This window comes from Zonotrichia albicollis, chromosome 5 (assembly GCF_047830755.1).
Source record: "Zonotrichia albicollis isolate bZonAlb1 chromosome 5, bZonAlb1.hap1, whole genome shotgun sequence".
Taxonomy (NCBI): Eukaryota; Metazoa; Chordata; class Aves; order Passeriformes; family Passerellidae; genus Zonotrichia; species Zonotrichia albicollis.
In genome coordinates, this window is record NC_133823.1 from 70059467 (window position 1) to 70081037 (window position 21571).

Sequence of the window (21571 nt, forward strand, 5' to 3'; positions counted from 1 at the left end):
TTACAAGTCTCTTCTAGAATCCAGTTAAGAAAATACCATTTACACATCCTAACACTGAAGGAGAATAATACTATTACTTGAATTTTGTGCTTCAAAATCACAGTCTACAATAAAAACAGAGGACTCTCAAAGAGCTTCCACCACATCAAATTTACCTTATGAACACTGGCAGCTCGAGTCCTTTGGCTGGCTCCATCTGCTGCTTTTGAAGCCATCAGTGAGACCCTGCAGCCCCTTCCAGCCCCAAGCCCTATCATTCCCAGGCTGGAGTCATGTGGCTCCAGCTGGATTTTGCACTGCTAACCGATACTCCCTGACACAGGTTGTGGTCTGCAGCACAGACTCACAGTCTGATCCTGACGGGGGATGTTTTCACCAAAACGTGGGACTTTACATTACTTTTCAATGTAATGCGCTTTACTTTTAATTTTGTGGTTTTAACGTTACAAAACGCTGATGAAAAATACTGAGAAGTCTTGGATCGGATAAATCTAGATTTCACTCCTTTTATTCATTTATTCCTCTACCACAAATGACAGCATTTTTGTATTTTCCTTTTCATATTTTCCATCTCTAAAGAAGAGAATGCCAAGTAAATCTGCCATTTCTCTGTCCATTTTCATCTAATCAGTAACATCATCAGGAGAAAACATCTCCACCTGAGCTGGCAAAGACAATTCAAGCACTGTACCAGCAGAAAGACAGGTCAGAGACAAATTGCTGACATGAGATGTGTTTGGAGGCTCCTGTGCACCGCACTGAGCAGTGCAGACTGTTTTTCTTTCCACATATTTATGACTTATAATACGTCCCAGATCCTGAAACAGGGCCGTGTAGTTGTGATGATGAACCAGGGGAATTATGCAGCTCACTCCCTCACAACTGGTAACTTTGGATGATTGCTCCACATGATTCACTTGGAACCCTCTGCTGATCCTCATCATGAAAGAATTATAAAAAACGGGCAGGAATGGATCGTATGTATAAGTGTCAAAAACATCTCTGCACCTTTCAGAAACAGGGAAACAAGGAAAACTGTAAAATATACATTTGTCTGCCATAAAGTGTCAAAATTTGGAGGAACACACTACCCCCCTGGGTAAATTGTAAACTGTGCTAAAGCTATGACATGCACTTTGTGTAAGTCCACACTGCATATTATTCCCCTTTAGCAAAACTTTTTGATAAATTCAGAATGCTTAACAGGAATAACACAGCCCTCAATATGTTTGGTGTTACATTTAAAAGCTTTCATTTGCTAAAGTTTTCATGTGTTATTAAAATCACTGCTTGGATGTGGTACAATTTGTATTAAAGGATAATATTCAAACTAAACATACAGCTTTTTAACAGATGTTTAATTACAGCAGCTCCCCAAACTCTGAAATCACTTGTGGAACTCATGTTATTTCAGATGAAACTACTTACATGCCAATATGGGCTACTTTGGCCCATTATCTTCTCACTTTTGTGGGGCATGATGAAGTTGGGAGCACTTTTAGCCAAAAAGAGCTGGATCCTAATTGCCAGTTTTGAGACAAAACAAACTCTAAACCAAACATGATATACATAACCCCCCCTTGAATTGTTGTCCTTTTTCTAAGTTCTTTACACTTACCACAAATTCAGTGTAACCTCAGAACTCACCTCTTGCCTGCAGCCTAAACTTTTTCACTCTCTGCATTCTCCAAGAAGTTGTCCAAGTCTGATTTATCCCTTTGTAAGTATAAAAGAATGCAGTTATTTATTGTTCAGCTGCTGCTTTACGACAGAAAGACCTTGTTCTCACACTCCTCACTGTCTGTGCACTGGAAAGCTCCAGCTTGGAGCAGAGGTGGAAATAGTGGTTAACAAATGTGAAACCATTGCGGACTAAAATACTGGTTTTATTGTTTTATTAGAAATATGAAAGCAGATTTGGCACTTTTTGACATTATCTTATGCCCAACAACCTCATAATACCCTTCTCCATCTTTCTGAGGTATGTACTTGCTTCTTACAGCCTGTTTTCTGATTAAGAAGTTTATATAGCTTAAAAACCTTATAACTTAAACCCCAAAAGTGAAGATCAAGGAGTGGAGATTAGAGAGAAAAGACAAAAGGTTTCCAATAACACACACTAAAGATTTTAAATAAATATTTTAATTCTATTATTGGCATTTACAGGTAGAAAGCATACAGTATGTTACAATTTTATCAAAATGTGAAAAATATGGATGTTACATAAGTAACAAATGTAAAAAAAGTATTTTTCTTACCTTCCCTGAAAGTAAGAAAACTATTCAGCATAGGAAAATATTGATATAAAAAACACAGCTTAGGTAAAAAAAAAAAATTGAAGTTTTTACACAGTACAACAGGTTCATCAGATCTGCATGAAGATGTAAGGACTTTGTGAGATTCTATTTCACCTACAACTTTAGGGAACTGGGGGCAACTGGTAAGCTACATTAATGAATCTACAAGTAGTTTTCCCTCATATCTGCTCCAAAATGCTAGAGTGCAGTAATTTTCTATACAATAAATAATTCTTCAAAGTTTCCACCATAGAAAATCATAGAATGCAGAAAATGCCGCTCCAAGGTCACAGAGGCTAGGCAGTGCTTTAATGATAATTATGATAATACTTATTATAGTGCTTTATAATGTCGAAGCACTTCAGAAGAGTTCACTAATTAGGGAACTGAGTGTTCTTCCTACCTTTCCATGGTACAGGTGGGAAAATGGGATCAGGGAGAAGCACAGGCTGCAGCAGAGAAGAGATGTGGGAATGGACAGGTTTGTCCCTTGGTGCTGTGAGCCAGGGGCCTGGGCTGACAAATGACCATCAGGAATCAATGAGAAGGGGCAGGAAGGGACCAGGATTAAGTAAGCATCCCCAATAAAAAAAATTTCATAGAGATTCAGAAGCTCTCACACAACTTTGTCCAAAAAAAAAAAAAAAACAAACAGGAGCAAACAAACAAAACAAAACAAAAGAAAGAAACCTGAAATGAAAAAATAAACAAACTGAAAAGGAGAAAAAAAACCAAACTCCTAAAGTGCTGACTGGCTTGAGCTGCTTCTAGCACCTCTTGTATGGAATAAGACTTACAGCAAGCACTGTTGCCAGCAATTATTCAAGCTGATTTATTCCATAAAGTCACATGTGAGCAACTGCAGGATATGGTAACTACATTTTCTGAGACACCTCACTACTGTAGTTCCTTCATTCACCATCTTACTTCCATGCACTTCTTAAGGAAAATGGAATCCTCAGTACTCTTGCATCGTAGAACATGTTAGTAGCTGGAGACAATATGCACATCCTTCACAATTGAAACAAAAAATTAGTTCATTTTCAGAACAAAGCGTTATTAATTTAAGAACCACGAACCAAACAATGGTAAATAGGAAAACCCTTTCCAAAGGCTGCATGCCGAATATCTGGTTTGCAAATACAATGCATGCAGGAGAAATAAATTCATCCAAGCATAATTAAATTAAAAATGTCTCAAGTCTCTTTTTCAGCAGCATAATGGTTATTATTTTTAAAGTCTCCTCCTACCAGACTGGCCTGGGGATCAGATGCTGACCTTGGCTTTTCTACAACCATATAATGGTTTGAGCAGTCCCCGTGGCTTTGCACTGTGGCAGTACCAGGGGACAAAGCCTATACATACTGTTCTGCTTCCCCCTCCTTGGAAACAGCCTTGGCCGTACCACCTTTGCTCTCTTCACTCACTGCTGCTGCTGCTGCTTTTTCAGGAAGTGATGCCAAATCTTTGAAAACATCCACGTAATGCCCAAAGCCCGGGCCCCAGTTCAAGAGGCTGTCCCAGTTGAAGCTCGCCGCGGGCTGGCCCAGCTTGGCGGGCAGGGAGCTGTCCCCGGGCACGGCGCCCGCCGCCTGTGCGCCCACGGGCCCGCCCTCGCCGCGCCGCCCCGGGTACCGCCGCGGCTTCAGCCTCGAGCCGTAGTTGTCCTCGTCGTCCGCGTCCGACTCGTTCACCTGCGACAACTTGGGCATCCTGGAGGTGTAGGCCACGGGCTTGTCGCGGTCGTACTCCATCTCGGAGCAGGTGAAGGACTCGTGCGAGTCACTGTCGGAGGAGGACTCGGGCGCGGGAATGCCGTCGGCCGGGTTCCTGGTGCGGGACAGAGGCCTCCTGCAGTCCTCCTCGGAAGAGGAGCGGCCGTGGTCCGCGCTGCAGATGCTGGGGTTCCTGGGGCGGGGGGTGTTCAGTCTCTCCACCTCTTCGATGGACAGCCCCACTGGGGGAGACGTCTCCAGCGGGATCTGCCCGATGGGCTGCTTCAGGCGGCTTCCCGGGCGGGAGCTGTGGCCCGCCATGGTCTGGGGGCTCTTGCTTCTCCTGCCCAGCCGAGTGGCGTAGTTGAAGATGCCGGGCTGGCAGACGTCGCCGTGCATCTCCAGCGGGCTCCCTTCCCTGATGGCGAGGTGCAGCTCCCTGGCTGGGCTGTGCCTGTAGAACGTCGAGGATTTGGAGAAGGGTGCGGGGCTGTGCCGAGACAGGGGGTTGGGAGTGGGGCACGCCGAGTGGCTCAGGGACGATGTCCTCAAGCCCTGCCCGTAGGCGGGCTGGTAGGTCAGGCTGCTGGCTCCCAGGGGCATGGGGGACTGCCGGGCGAAGCCCAGCGGGCTGTGCCTCTGGATGGAGAATTTGGGCGTGTGGCTGCGGAACTGCTTGTAGTGCTGGATGATGTCGGCGTCGGAGGGGGCGATGCTGCTGGCGTTGTCGATGTCGTAGTGCTCGATCTCGGGCTCGGGGGAGGCCAGCGGGGCGCTGGGGATGGTCTCCGTGGCGTGCGGGATGTCCGTCTCGTCGTAGATGAGATAAGGGTTTTCCCTTTCGATGATGTCGGGTTTTGGGTTCCCCTCGGGCTGCTTCCTGACGGTCATGTCATCACCATAGGGCGGGATGTTGTCAGGGTCATCGAACGCCACGTTCTCGCTCCCTTTCTTCTTCTTCTTCTGCTTCGTTTTCTTCTCCTCTTTGGGCCCCTTTGACTTCTTGCCCCGGCACTGGTTGCAGAGGATGAGGCTGAGCACCAGCAGTGCCAGGACAGTGGCACAGCTGCCCACGATGGCCGGCACGGCCCAGAGCGGCAGGGACAGTTCCGCAGGGTGTGGGGACGGCAGGCACGCGTGGCCACCGTTGACGCCCGCCCTGCACTCGTGGCCGGGGGCGCACAGCACGCCCAGGCAGGCCACCACGGTCTCGCACGTCCGTCCCGCGTAGGCCTCGGGGCAGCTGCAGGTGAAGCCAGCCTGGGGCCCCGGCTCGCAGCTGCCCCCGTTGAGGCAGGGGCTGGAGGCACAGGCGCCCGGCGGCACGCACTGGTACGCGAACCAGCGGTTGATGCACATCAGCTCACCCCAGCAGGGATTGCTGGCGCACACGTCGGGGCCGCGGCAGCCCGTCTTCACCGAGGGGTCTGTTCTGGAGAGCGTGGCCAGGCTGTGCTTGCCGGAAAAGGGAAGGGTCTCCCCGCCGTACTTGATGTAGGAAATGCAGCCGCTGAAGCCTGAGAGAGGGGAAAAAAGGGACAGAGGTGTTGGGAGCTGAAGGTTGAGCGTGTACTGTCAACAGTGCAGTACATACTCACTGTACAGACTCAGTACATACACCGCTGTTCACTAAATAAGCTAAGGATTCACATGGTTATCATAGAAAAACATCCATTCTAGCAGCACTTAATGTCTTTTAAATTGAGTTTGAATAAATACAATGCAGCAGTACATACTCACTGTACATACTCAGTACATACTCCACTGTTCACTAAATAAGCCAAGAATTGACATTATCATAGAGAAACATCTATTCTAACAGCACTTAATGTCTTTAAATTGAGTATGAATAACCACGATGGACTATCAACAGCGTGGTACATACTCACTGTACATACTCAGTATGTACTACACTGTTCACTGAATAAGCCAAGAATTCACATGGTTACCACAGGGAAACATCCATTCTAACAGCACTTAATGTCTTTAAATTGAGTTTGAATAAATACTGCCGGTTAATCTCCCTGAAAGGTTGTGGTGGTGGAGCCCAGCCAGGGACGGCCAAATGTCCGGTTTATCTCGGCTGTTTGAGGGGCCTGGAAGGCCCGGGGGTGGCCTTGGGGCAGCCCGCGTATCGAAGGACGAGAAGAGGCTTCAGTTCTTCTTTCTGGTTTTATGTTTATTAATTGTTTATCTAAAAGATGTTCTTTCAGCCTAACAAAGATCTGCTCAGCAGTCAGCCATGGGCACACTGTCTCTGCCCTCCGGGGCAGGCACCTATCTTTATACCCATTGTGACGTGTACAATATTTATCATTTTTCCCCAATACCATCTACTCTTATAACTCGATGTACTCTCAGCAATAACCAATCCAAAGGTGCCACCGTGGCCAAAGAAGATGGAGGAGAAGAGGAACAGAAGGAGGACAGGACACACCCCAATTCCTCCATCTTACTCCTCTAAACCCCCCTGTACATAAATCCTAAACCTTGTGTCTCACTCTCTAATTAACTAATCCCTTCACCATTCACCCGGTGAAGCCCTCATCCTTGTCGTCTCCTGTGAAGGGTTAAAGTCCAGCTACCAGACACTTCTGGCAACATTCCAGGAGTCCCGAGCCCCCCCAGGGTCTCGGCGGCTCAGCATCTCAGGACTGAGATCTTGAGATCCGACAAAATACGATGTCTGATGACTGAAATATAGCATATTCAATATATTCAATCTATTTCAGTGTATTCAATATACTGAAATGCTTTTGTCTCCCAATTTTCCCCTATCTCTAAAACTTCTTATCATTTCCCACAGAGAATCCTGAGGACAGCTGGCTTGGCTGTGCTAGCACCAGGCATTATTTGAGTTTGCCCAACATGCTTCAGCTAAGCCTCCTGTCCCTTAAATTCATGGCCGTGCTTTTGTTTCTCTGAATCTTGAGGGGCCTTTCCCCAAACTTCCCATACTTTGGTTGCAGTGCTACCCTACAACAAATTTTAGTGCTGTGAGAGCCCAGGAGATGGAATTATCCCCAGGCTGTGTGCAGCGGCTGAGTGAGGTCACAGGAAAATCCAGCCTTTTGCCAGCCTCATAATCCTCTGTGTTCCCCTGACTAAATCCTTTCTGGAAGGGTCTTGAGGTAGTGCAACCTTATGGGGATCTCTGCTTGGAGCTGTGGCAAAATGGTACACAGAGATGGATACCAGCACTCTGTCATGAGACAGCAAATACACTTGAGTGGCATGAGATGCTGTTAAAGGTTTAGAATCCTCAGGGTTGAAGATGTAGGTTCAGTTGGGAGCCCAAGCAAAAGTGATGATCACCTTGCTGCATGCATGGAGGTTCCTTGTAGTACTGATGTGATAAACAATTTGTCACATCTACCTGGATTTGGAAATGGTACTGGACACAGCAGCTTCACAGCCTGTCACCTCGTGTGTTGTCTGCCTTTAACAGCACTGCAGATATTTTTGACTCTGAGTTCATGCAGAGTTTTATACCAGAGCCTTGTAAATCCTTGGTATGTCGTACCCAATGTAATCCAATATTAAAATAAAATAAAATCATATGAATAAGGGATTTTGGACTGTGTGTCTGCTTAATGGAAGCCAGACATTACTTATTTGTCTGCCACAGCATTGGGCAGTGGTGAGAGGTTAGTGTCCTCAATTTTCCTTGTTCCAGCTTTCCTAAAGCCTCTGCTTTTTCCATGCACATGCTGCTCATAAAACATACATGTAAAAAGGGTAAAGGTCAGCACAGCATCCACAAGCTTTTACACCCCATTTCACACATATTCACAATACACAAGTGTAAAGTGTGAATCTACTCCACTCAAAAATACTTTATCTGGTCACAATTCATGAAACCAGGAAGATTCTTCAATATAGAAATATGTGAAAAATACATCTGTATTGTCTGGAGAATCTCATGTTTTGCAGCTAAAAATCACTTCCATCTTTACCTAGCACTTGGGAAATGATATCAAATATGTGTTATCTACTTCTTTTGCCAGGGTTTGAGACAGTTACTTTAACTCTTAAGGGAGACTGATTTGCTACTTAACAGCTAGACATCAGTCAGAGGGTGTTCCCTTTTTGTCCTTGTTCAGAAATAACTCCTGTTTTTCATTTGACAGCAGGATAAAGCAGCAGGACCTTGGAGTTGCAGAAAATATTAAAATCATATAAATAACAGGGTAAATCCTGCGGTACTTATAAAATCCCTACAAAGTTTTTGTTTAGCATTTTTACCCAAATGAAAGATTTGCCTTGATTTTCCAGGTTATGATTCAGGTGAAGAATACATCTTTTCTTCTCCATAGGGGTAACAAAAATACAGCAATTGAGGTACAGACAAGCAACTCCCCTGTCTCAAAAAAGCCCTGCAGATGGAGTGTCTGCTTGTGGAAACAAAAAGCCTGCAGTGTGTACTAAAGGAACAAAATCTGTAATCCTTACTCATTCAATTCGCATTTTTTCTGGCAAAGGATGGACGTACGCTAATTACTAATAAAGAATTACAGTACTTGGGGAGAAAAAAAAATTACCTGCAGCTGTGCCCTTGAAAGGCTGGCTGGACGGAATTCCTCCCAGAGAAATGGTGAGGACGTTGAGGCCACCAAAGTCCTGGGTGGCATGGAGGATGTCCCGGCTGTGGGTCCTGTCCACCGACAGGGTGGTGGCAGAGCCGTTCTTCTCCAGGAGCACCGAGTGCCACTGGCCATCTGCAGCATACACCTCAGGGATGTTCCTCTCCACCTTGCCAGCAACTCCAGCATCAGAGATGTAGTGCACCTTCCCACCTTTGATCTGCTCAGAAGAACACATGACACGTAATTTTAAACTGGTGTCGCATAACACGCACACATAACCCCTCTGATGTATACTCACAGCTACAGTAACACCTGGCTTTGGTGTAATAGAAAGCTGGGGTGAGTGTATTTTCCCCCAAATAATTGCTTTGCACTAAAAAGGCATTAATTATTTACCATGAAAAATTTGGCCAGAATTAAATACACCACATTGTAGAAACTTCAGCAGAAAATGTGTATCTTAGACCTGCCACCCATTCAACCCCTGGCTAATCCTACTGAGCAGCCAGCTATAGGTCATGCACATGACACACATTTTAACCAGAGAAAGAATATTTCTTTCTCTTTCTTCAAGGCAAGTGTGGAAAATGCTTAGCAGAGTGAACAGATGTTGTCCTCGCCCAAGAAAATTGCATCCAGTTTTTATTACGACACAGTAGGAATGCATAAGGCATGGCAGGGCTTGAGCAAGAGCCCCATTTCATATCTGCTTTTTCTGCTAATTGGTATTTTGCAGGAAACTTTTGTGGTATTTCAGAAAGCTTTCTGAAGAGCTGCAAAGCGCGTGATTTTGTGAGAATTTTCAAGTAGTGCTTTCTTGAGCAAACCACTTTAAAACTTGTGAACAGCCAGGGAAAAAAGGAATAATATTATTGCTTTTTCTCTTAATAATGACGCCTCACAATTCTACCGAATCATGAGATGCGGGATTTCAAACCTCTTACCATGATCCCAAAATGAGATCAGTGCAAATTCTGCACTTAAGATGCAGGAGCTTAAAAAGAATCCCCAACATCCAGCCCTGCCAGTTTCTCAGATATTGCATGAATTTGGGTACGCTGGCTGACCTCCTAGGGGCGTGCAGAACTGCGCAGACTCACGGAGGATGGCTCTGGGACTCGCTGCAAGTTTCCTTTGGTTCTCTTTGGTCACATATTCCTGCATGCTTGGTCACACAGACTGAATGGAACAGCTCCTCTCTGTCCCGGCTCGGTCAGCCCGAGATCCGTACCCCGCGCGTGCGGGACGTGCGCAGGCAGAGCCCAGGAAAGGTCACAGCCCCAGGTTTGCTGGAAGCTCTCAAAGCCCTGCTTCCTTTGTTCCAGGAAAAACAAGGTTCACCTGGGAAGAACTGTGAGGTGACACACTGGCTACAAGAATGCTGCTCTCCTTTCCAGAAACCGTTAAATGTTCTGGATTTGCTTCTCTGGTGATGCAAGCTGAGGACTTTGCTCAGACACTCCAGCTTTAATAAGGCTCTAAGACCACGCTCATGTCTTGGCAGCTGCCTGAATGAATGCATCTAGCACGTTTTCCATTTGGATGGAGGACACAAGAATGGTCAATATGTGCATCCACTTCATTTTCAAAGGCAGTAATTTAGACTACTTGAAAATGTATTGTTTGATAAGGCTCACCTCACAGACAGGATGCTTTTGTTACTGATAAAGCACAAGTGGCATGTGTCTAAACTATCACACAGCCCAAGGAAAATCCCACTGTTACAAATGCAGATTTTTAAAACATATTAAACACCATTTCTCACAATAACTTATAAAAAGCTTGACTGAGCTGAATGTATACATATATTTATGTCTGCAACCTGTATTGGCTTGTTATGTCTTATTCTGTCTTTTATGCCCTATAAAAACACTGCCTTGTATTTTAGTTTTTATGCAAAGAGAAAGGGTTACACTATGCCAGACAATACTCTCCAAACTTAAGGGGAGACTGAGCAGAGAAGTAAAATTTTTAATTTCACCTTAGAAAAGACCTGTAGAATTATTTACCTGTCAGCAACTGATATTTTCCATTATAATTCATGATTCTTTAACCCTATTTCTATATCTTTAAAACTGCATGTAACTAATGCTAAAAGACTCATAAATAACATACTAGGGGCATTTGGAAAAGAAAATTTCCAGAGACAAGACTGGTCCATGACTGCTTCAACTAGGAAAAGATATGGAATGGTGCCTTGAAGCACAACATGTTTCTAAATTTGAAACAAAGGCTGAAGTTGACAGCATTGAGTAACACAAATTTCTGGGTTTGATTTAAATGGCTGAGAGAATGAAAAGCAGAATGTAATGAAAAGAACGAACCACTAAAGCAAGCATATTCCTAACTACAGGGCTGATTCTACTTTACTAGTATTCCAAGTCTCATTTGCTGAACAAATTGGGTTTTGTCTTAAAACTAGCTCTTGAATGGGAGTTCATTTAAAAGGGTTATGACCTGTCTAGTTCCTATAACATGACATATGCATAGAACCACAGAATGGTTTGCATTGGAAGTGACCTTCAAGATCATCCAGTACCAATCCCTCTGCCATGGGCAGGACACTTTTCTCTATCCCAGGTTGCTCAGAGACCCATCCAACCTGGCCTTGAGCACTTCCAGGGATGGGGCAGCCACAATTTCTTTGGGCAACCCATGCCAGTGCCCAACCACCCCTCACACAGGAGTATTTTAGCTGAAATAGGTAGAATGTAATCCACATTCTCTACCCATACAATTCAGAGATTGTAAAGGTCTGTTTATGCTAATTTAATCTGACTGCAGATGAGATTTCTAGATAAAGCAGGACAAGACAGGCAATTTCACCTTTAACCCGCTCTATTTATCCCATTACCTCTAACTGAATTACTTGCAATGTGCACTTGTAGGAAAATAAGCTGTGACAAAGAGTGCTAGTAATAAGGAATGCCCCACCCTCCTTGTTGTAGTGGATTTTGGAGGAAGCATTTTCCAACTGAATTTGACAATTATTTAATGTAATCTGGAAACACTTGCCTCTTTCCTGGATTGAGGATCCCTTTAAATGATAAAGTCCCCTCCTGGGTCCTTAGCAGGGAGTTTACATCCATCATTTAGTGAACCAACTGCTCACAATCTCAGTGGGTCTGATTTATTATCACTTCTGTAGTTTTACCCCAATCCCAGCCACACCAAAACCAATTGGCTACAAGAGGAAAAATGTGAAGGCATGGACGTAGCCACAGGACTCTCAGCTTTTCCCTAGCATGGTTTAATATTAAAAACACATGGCAGGTTTTCTATGAATGCTAATACTTTGGATAACAGGCATATTAAAAGACACAAAAATCAAGTTATAAAATTGTCTGTTCTGAAGACTGACAAGAATTGTCAAGACAGGACCCTAAAGCCCAACTTCTGCACCAGGAGTGGATGGAGATGACATGGAGATTTTTGCTGGGTTGGCTACACTGGCATCTCGGGCTACCACTGAGGGGAATACTCATGGTGACACCTACTCTGGGAATGAGGAGCAGTGGAGAGGCCACACTGCACTAGCTACAGTTAAATTACTGCAGTTTTACTAACTAGCATCACCTGAGAACTGCCTGGCAACCGGCACAGCTCTCCTTCCTCAAACTTCTGCATCTGGTCCTAGGTAAACCTCTGCTCTCTTCCCCTGCACAGCTGGGGCTGGGACTTGACACCCTCTGCTTGCTTGTATAACTTCACCGATATTAACAATAACAAGAGAGTTTGCATAAACACAGCGCCAGTGCTTTAGCCAGGAAAGGCAACTCTCTCTCTCTTTTTTTTAATAAAGCTTGGAGAACTCACCTAGCAAATTCTGCTAGGGGGGAGAAAAAGGTTTTTTCTCTCCAGAAGTCAAAAATAATGAGATCTTATCTGCTAATATGAGCTAGGCAGAAACTTCCTATGAAATGATGTGGTAAAAGTATATGCCAGGGAAGTAGTGCAGACTTGCTTCTTAAATGCAGCCAGTGTGTCAGGAAAGCTTCTGAGCAGGCAGGTGGAGGATATCTACGGGGCTGAAGCTTAGAAAGTGTGAATTTCTGTATGAATTTCTCTAAAAGTCAGGGAAAAAAAAAGTTGGAAAGCCTTGCAGCAGTCAAGGAAACTTGGAGCTTACACCAACCCAATAAAGGGGCTTGCCAACATCACTGCTGTACTCATTTAAAGTTATGAGTAAATGGACTGAGTCACCGCCAGGAACCAAACCATCGCTTTCTCCTGAGAAAGGTAACTTCTGCAGCAATAAGCTCTTCGAGTAAAAAAAAAAAACAGCAAAAAAGCCCCAAAACAGTGTGGCATTTGAAGCACTAATTCAGCTATGTATGCCAAAATAATTTGATATTGACATTGGTCTGTGAGTAACCTCATAAATTTGAGTTATCCCTCACTTCCTAGTTTGATAAGCTTGAGCCATGTTGGTAGGAATTAATGAAAACTTTTTGGCAATCCTTTGCTAGCTTAAGGAGGGTCTGGGTTCAAGGCTCAAAAAATCAGAAGATAAAAGGCCAATAACAAAATGATTTGTTCTGTAAAGTGTAATGATGATAATAACCATGGCAATGAGCACCGTTCTCGTCGCCTTAAAACAGTCACTATTTGGAGTCTAGACAGAACTGATTAGATATAAAACCATCAAGATCTTCTGATACCTTGGCAAATAGGAAAGGAATTGTTGAGAAGATGAATGACACTGGAGCAGTGCCTAGTCTCAGCTAAAGACCTAATATTTCATAAAGGAAACAGAAAGAGTAATGGAAAAACTCGATTTTGATCGCTGCACACGAGGCAGCCCAACCAAACCAAACCAAAGCGGGCCTTGGGTGCAATCTCACCTTCAGGGTGGTGAAGTTGCTGCTCTCCTGGACGTGGAGCAGGACGCCGCTCTCGCTCCTCGTCATGAACTTCACCTCCAGGCGCTCCACGCCCGGCCGGCCGCGGGCCCCCAGCCTCAGCAGGTAGTCCCGCTTCTTGTTGGGGCTCAGGTGGTAGTCGAGCCGGCCCTTGCCTTCCAGGGACAGGGCTGTGTCAGCCGTGATATCTGCGACGAGCACAGGGAAGCGATGAGCACACAGCCCCAGCCATCGGAGCAGAGATCGAGGTCAGAGCGGGTCAAGGGCAGGGGGAGCAGGAGTGAATGGCAACTGCAGCCCCTCTATTCTTTGGCTTCCCCCAGAATGTGTGCTTGAGAGTGGGAGTGTGCGAGTAATTTACTGCTGCTATCAGTCAAGAGTAAATTAAAACTCGCTAGGGAACAAGTGAGGGAGTAGGGAAAAAAAATTTGGCTCTCAGAACTGTAATTCCTTCCCAGGGATGTTACTGTTTCCATTACTGCATCGGGGTTTCATGATATATTGAACTCTAAGCTCTTCAGGGCAGAGATAATGACTTTCTATTTGTTATGGCATAAAAAAAAAGTGAATAAAAAAGGCAGAGCACTGACTACCAAATGCTGCTAAAATTATGGCTAAATTCTTTTGTAAACTGGTGCAATAAAAGCATATAAATCAGCTAGACAATAACAGGACATGAAAAAAAACAAAGCCCAGTCATTATACTACAACTACACAGAAATAAATCACTTTGCTCTCCTGAACAATCCCATATTGATTTACAGGGCTACTCCTATGAGAGTTAATCACCCCTGAGCGTAAACGCCTTGTTTTCATTTACATTTACAATATTTTCTTGCATATAATCCACAGTCAATTTGATGAAAAGGACTTTAGTTTGGAGAAGCCATAAGCACATGAACTCACTCTTTACGTGAAGGGGTTTTTGCTTACCCTCTTACCTCCCCATAGCAGGCAAATCCCTCCTATGGGATCCCTTTATTTTAGTTACAGATTTTATGTTATTGGGAAGCAGGACTTTAAATGAGTGCAAGTTACCTGAAATGTGATATACAGACCAGAAAACATTATGTATTCAGGTTGTTGCCATTTTTAGCCCACGAAAGGGCAACAGTCCATTGTGGACTTTTAAACTACTTAAGAGGCAATGTGCTGCTTGTTTTCATTATTTTATAAAATTCATTATCACATGGCCCTGAAACCCCTTAACGGCCTTTGGTTGAGCCACAGTCAGGTGTATGTTAAAGACATTCAGACATAAAGACATCCTCACATTTTTCACAGTGCCTTCCTGTCAGTCCATCCTTGCAGAGACACTGCTGCCACGACCACTGATCGACACAAGTGCCACCATGCTGGCAGGGGCTGGTCGTGCAAGCTCCTTCCAGCCTGGGACACCTGAAAGAAACCAGAAAAGCAGATGCTGAAAAAGGTGCACACAAATAAGCAGAGCTAATGCACTGGGAATTATCATCTGTTTAAATGGTGCTCCCTTTCTTCCCCTCAGAGATGCTAAAATGGCTTTTCCCCCATCCCTGGAAGTGTCCAAGGCCAGGTTGGATGGCTCAGAGCAACCTGGTCTAGCAGAAGCCCCATGGCAGGGTCGTTGGAACTGGATAATCTTTAGGTCCCTGCCAATCCAAAGCATGCTGTAATTCTAAGGATCTTTGTAGACAGCCCAAGTTTCTAAGCAGATCCCAATTTTCAGCATCAATCTATAGCAGTCTTACAGAAGAGGAAGGAATTCAGAGACAGCCAAACTCCTACAATCTGTGATGCAAGAGAGAAGAAACCTTTTCAGGCTTTTTTTCATGCTGCAGACTGCCAGGGTCTTTGTATTACAATGATCAGTGCAAACACGGGGGTTGAGAGAGGAAGTGTGAATGAGGAAATCTGGATGGAAGACTGACATTATTGCTGCAACTGCGACTTCAAATACTGAGATGGAAAAAACAATAGAATGGGATAGTTCATCATTTCTGAAAGAGGATATGAGGGAAATTCTGTGATACTTGAGAGGCAAAGTGAGAGAACAGACATGGTGGATTAAGAGGACATAAAAGGGAGTAGAGGGCTAGCAAACAGTATGAGTACAGTCAAAACCAGGAGGAATTTATAAAGAAATCCAAGAACAAGGGTGACTCAATTTCAGCCCACAAAGCTACTTAAATTATCACTAACAATAGAAATGTAATTATGCTGCTTTTGTTTGTAAGACTCTGTAATCTTTAGTGAACCTTTAATCCAAATTCACTTCCTTCCTACTTTTTACAGTGGGTTCTACATTCTTTTTCTCCTGACAAGAAATATCTGTTGGTGTCTGAATGGAATAGCATTCACGATAGTTTCCTTTATTGCAAATGGGGTCCATTTGATCCCATATATAGCAGACGTACTGATCTAGGATTCCTTGGGCTGCCAAAGCCTGGCTGGGCTCCAGGGGACGTCCATTGACTGCAAACTCCATTATGCAGCCCACAAAATCATGGCTTTCCACCTGTCCTCTCCTCTGAAGGATGGGCTCTATGGACCTGATGCCACCAACAGTAACTCGATTTGGTTGTACATCGAGAGTCCTGTGAAAGAGAAAAATGACTAATCAGTACCAGGCATCAGGATGGTGATGACAGCACAGGAACTGCAACCATCAGTTACAGCCTCTGGCTAAAATTCCTCTTCCCAAATTGGTATTTCACATTTAGAAGGGGACACAGAGATTAACATCACTTGAACTAACAGTTATAGTGGGCACGACTCTAAATTCACACTCAGTCTGCATGTCAGAATTTCTATTCACTTGACTGAGCAGTGTGCTTGAGATCACAACAAATAAGGTTTTTTTATCCAACTATAATTGAGATTTTAGATGATATTTAAACAGCAGGAAGATGGACTCATTGTTTTACAAAGATGTAACACATCTGCTAGCAGGGAAACCCTGTGTGGCAGGAAACAATGTGATTATTTTAAGAAATTAGCCAAAGTGATTGGGATTAAAGTTACTGTTATCTCCAAAAATTTGAGCCCAAGACTACTGAGCTAGTTACAGTAAACACCAGAAATAAAGTTTGATTTCTTTACTGGATACTGTTTATGAACTCAAAACTGTAACAGAAAACACCCGAAAACAATGTCAAAGTAATTACTGTTAATATTTTTATAATGACAGCACTAATCAGGTGATTTTATTTCCTATGTCTTTATGAACAGTGAGAGGTGCAGTTTAAATAAATACATGACCCCAAATCATTAGGCAATAGATGTTATTCCCATTTGTACCACAGTGCTAATTATTCATGGCCATGCATTTCCTGACTGCCACCAGAGCCTGGGGACAGAGATGGTGTAGAGAACTGGGGATTTCTGAGCAAACTCCTTGTTATGATCCAGTTCCATGCAGAAATATAGCCTGACCTAGCAAGCAGCAACACACGCAGAAAATTTAATTTGCTTCCGCAAAGATGGAAGAAAATGACCCTTGGGAGCCTTATCATTATTCCAACTTTCTCTGAATTTACAGGGAGATTTCTTCTTAACTTATTTTAAAAAAAAACTCCCACCCAAACCCCAAGCTAACCCCACAAAATGAAACAATATTTACCAGTCAGTGGAAACAGCAACGTTGCTAACAGTGCAGTAGCCTGGCTCCTGGTCCTCAGAGCAGGAATCCACCGTCAGGGATGCTGCCTGCAAAAGACACACACACAAACATGCTGAGCATGGCAAGGCTTTAGTCCCCAACTACATAAATTATTTATGTTTAGGTGTATTATATCAAGGACTTGGCCACAAAGGAGCACTTGTATGTCACGATGTCACTTGGGATTGCAGAGTGCTCCAGAGCCACTGCTCAGCTCCACACTCTGCCAGCACAGCGTGGACACCACCAAGGTGTGGATACAGAGAGGGGAGCCAATTGTCTCCTTCATACAGACATGGAGTTAAACACCAGTTTTTCACATTTGGGCGGGGTTTCTTTCATATTTGTTTGCTTTACTCCTGGACACTGAAGTTATTTTGGCTCATACCATATCCTACTCCTGACATGGTTCAGATAATGTCAGCAAAAAGCTGCCCCTTCCAATCACAAAGGGAGTTCCTCCAGGGACTTTACTATGATATTAAACATATTGGAATTGATAAAAAGCATGTTACAAAAGCTGGGAGTACATACATTGAGATTACCAGTTAAAAAAATGACCCTGGGATTAGAAACACTGAGATTACTAGTTAAAAATAATAACCAACCACTCAATAAAGCTCAAAAAGTAACCAAATGGATCTGCTTAAGGTAACCCCTTGATTAAGAGGTCATGAGGGATCTCAACTTTGAAAATGGAGGAGCATCTGGACACCTAGAGTGGGACCAAGCTGATCTTTAGAGAAGTACCACTACTCACAGCAGTCTTGCTCTTTAATTATTGTTATTATTAGTAGTATTTTTACCCCCTAGACAACACTGTTGCCTCAGCCTGGTCTAGTGGAAGGTGTCTGTGCCCACAACAGGGAGGTTGGAACCAGATGATCTTTAAGGTTCTTTCCAACCCAAACCATTCTGTGATTCTGAGACTACCCATCTAACTTATTTACACTAAAGTTACTCATGGCCCTTCTATTTGTAATCTATAAAAGTCTAACCAAAGCTGTCACTAAAATCATGAAACAACTCCTGCTGATTTGAAAAGGAGTTTTTATTTTATTCCTTATTTAGCAAAGAATTGTCCCCACAGTGATTTATTAATAACAGATGCGCTGAAAAAAAGAAACCCCAACCAACCCTGAAGGTTAGTTATTCCTTAAAACAAATTTTCAGAAAAATAAACATAATCTCCACGCTGTACATCTCCTCATGTTTCAGCTAGATGTGTGGTAGAGTTTTACAGCAAATTTAAATCAAATGCCACCTTTAAAAACGCCTGGGTTTATATTTTGATTTAGATTGCTCTATGGGAGCTGAGCAAGCAGCACTGGCTATCAGTACATCATTACTCTGCAGAGATTTTTTCTACTGCCTGCAAATAAGTTTGGTAACAACAGCCTGTTGAAATCCCCACAGATTGGCCATGCTAGCTCCAAATACATGCTGCAAGCTGACACACTGCATTGACCAAATAAATTCAGAGCTCTTAGCCCTAAATCATGCCCTACAGTACGACTGAATTGTTCAATCTGCTATTTTTAATGGAAGCTTATCTTGAATTTCTTTCCATACAAATGAGCAAAGTGCTTCTCCCAAGAAATGTCAGTCTGCAGTTCCAAAGCAGATTATAGCTTTGTGTAAATGAAACAATTCAGAGAAAGAATAATAAGCTGGATGCTCTGTATGCCACCACATGCATACATATTTTTCCTTCAGAACATCAACAACAAAAACTGAAATGAGTTTTTTTTGTTCTTAGCTCAATCAGCATAATCTCCCTAACTTACATTGCTATGTGCTCTGCAAGCCAAGCTCCAGCCCCAGCTGAAGGGCTGGATATTTGAGAATATATTTTACTTGGAACAGAGTTCATACAATTTATTTTCTAATGTTAGTCAAATGTTCCTGCTTGTTACTTAAGCATTACTCTACAGTTACCTTGCCACATTATGAGCCTTTCTATCCTGTCACTTTGCAATAGCTCAGGACTGACAACTTAATGATTTTACCAGTTTCCGATAAAATCCCGCTGTGCTGTAGGAAATGACAGATTTGGAATCCTAAAGGGGGCCTATTTTATACAGTTTTGGACACCTGGGAGACATTTTTCCTGCAGCAGAAATACCTAAGACAAAGGCGATTCTCTTCACATGCTGTTTGTAAACAGCTGACGTTACTGAATAGGTTTAAACATTAAAAACAAACAAACAAACAATCATACAAAGGTATAGTTTGTCTTAAATATCTACTTTTAGCCTGAAACATTCATGGCTGAAATTTCTAAAAATAGCCCTTTTTATGTTCTCTCTTCTTCTATAGTCTTCTGGCACACTGACAAGTAAAACATTTTCTTTCTCTGCTTTTTCTTTCTTCAGTGTACTTCATTTATTTGTTGCAACTTTTACTCTGTGTTTTTATACTTTGCCATTTACATCTCATTTATGGAAGTAACATTCTACTTTAGTTTCTAAAATGGGAACCTGGTGCATGTCAAGATTGAAGTGCACCTTCAGGCTTTACCATTAGGAAGCTGTGATGTAAATTATGAAATTTGCAAGATGCAAATTGAATATCTGGTATTAAAGCACATTAAACCAAAGTCATTGCTCAGCTTCACAATTAACCTTCATCTTATTTGGATACATAAGTCATAAAAACACACACAGATTGGATTTGCAAATCCAGCTGAAGGCTGGATTTTACAGAACCATAGAATCTTTAATGTTGGAAAAGATCTGCAAGAGTCTAACCACTAAAACAGCACTGTCAAGGCCACCACTCAACCTTGTCCCCAGGTGCCACATCTACACATCTTTTTAATACCTCCAGGGATGGTGACTCCACCACTTCCCTGGGCAGCCTTTTCCAGGCACTGACAGCCCTTTTGGGGGAGAACTCTTTAGTAATATTCAATCTAAACCTCTCCTGCTGCAACTCGAGGCCATTTCCTCTTCTCCTGCTGCTTGCAGCTTGGGAGAAGAGAGCAAGACCCAGAATAAATGGAGATATCAGGTATTGCACTACAAATGGAAATGGAGCTAAGGGCTCAAGAGCAAGGACTAGAAGGGAGCCACACTGGGTAGAATAATTTACTGCTTTTATTCCCTCCATCACTTCTAGCTTGACAAATACAAACCAAAACGGGGAACCCCACTGTATATTACTGCTCTATGACTTTAATTCCAAACATGAATTCCACGTATGCTGGCCATGTCTGCCTGAAAAGGGAACTGTTGGGCAATAGTTACTGATTATGGATGGCAAATAGATTTGGTTTCATTTCTAGCTCAAATACTGTGGAGTCAAAAAACTTGGCTTGGATTCAAAGAGCATTTGGTTTATGTTCTGCTTTGGAAATATTATTAAAAATGAGAGAAGAGGAATAGAAAACATTTACTGGAGAAAAAAATGAAGGCAGGAGAGGGGTCAGAGTGCCAGGCATATGGTAATCAGTTGTCCCAGTTTTGGCAGAATTCCTCACCTCAGATGCATTCTGGGGGACAGAGAGAGAAGTAACTTCCCTCCTTCCTCTCAAAAAACTCTCTTGATGCAGAATGTAACCTTTTAACTCTTTACATGTATGCTACAGAGGAAAACCAGGCTCCCAGTCGGATGAGATTGGAAAATTCACTGAATTAGCTCAAGGAGGTCATGGATGCCTAGAATTTTAAGTCTGTCCACTTCTATTTTCTAAATTTTGGGAAAAATTATTTTGAGTCTTTTTGCAATTACTGCGGTTAATTAGCATTCCCTGATAATCATCCCTGCAATCTACAGCAGTTAATTAGCCCCGTGCGTAGTCATCTATGTCATTAATTATTTCTGGCTCCCATTTTGCACATTGAGAGTTTGGGGGCACTTTGCACATATTTTTTTCATTACACTTTATCATCATCACACTAAACAAACCACCACAGGGCTCTGAGTCAGCTGGAGCGAGGCAGAAATGAAGGAAGTTTTTCCCAAAGTTGGAGTTTCTGCTAGCAAACGCAACGTCGCTAATTTCACCTTCCTCTGAGTTCGCCCGGAAGCCAGGGCGATTTCACCGAACTCCCCTTAAAATCCCCATTTTTTAGCACTTCTCACCATTCCAGCCCTGCGTGCGATGGCGGTGTGGAAGTGTCCATCAGACACCTTCTTGGCCGTGGTGAGCCTGTAGGTGCCGCTGCCCAGGTTGTAGGAGAACCTGAGCCGGCCTTCCGCGACCTCCAGCGCCAGGAACTCCGCCCGCTCCCCTGTCTGGTTGTCGTGGTTGTACAGCAGCAGGGCGCTGCTCTGGATGGTGGCAAACTTGATGTAGATGTAGTTGTTGTTGGGATCCAGGCTGGGGAACTCCATGTAGGACAGCTCCTCAAACCCGTAACTGTTGAGCTCGCAGTGATTCCCAAAAACACCTGAAAAAGGAAAAGCAAAGTCTGGAATCGCGGAGATTTTTCCTCACCGTGTGAGGCATGGATGTGCTCTCCACATG

General features: G+C 43.5%; 1 protein-coding gene across 1 annotated transcript in view; it reads right to left on the reverse strand.

Moving 5' to 3' along the window:
* Positions 1–1756: 1756 nt before the first annotated feature.
* The window catches only part of FAT4 (FAT atypical cadherin 4), a 121050-nt gene continuing 101235 nt past the window's right edge, over positions 1757–21571 (reverse strand). The window contains exons 11-17 of the mRNA XM_014266069.3: positions 21187–21494; positions 17062–17147; positions 15857–16036; positions 14734–14858; positions 13443–13648; positions 8554–8815; positions 1757–5529 (exon numbers count right to left, since the gene is read on the reverse strand). Of these exons, the coding sequence (XP_014121544.2) occupies positions 3653–5529; positions 8554–8815; positions 13443–13648; positions 14734–14858; positions 15857–16036; positions 17062–17147; positions 21187–21494 (3044 nt within the window). The 3' untranslated portion in view covers positions 1757–3652. The remainder of the gene's footprint in view (positions 5530–8553; positions 8816–13442; positions 13649–14733; positions 14859–15856; positions 16037–17061; positions 17148–21186; positions 21495–21571) is intronic.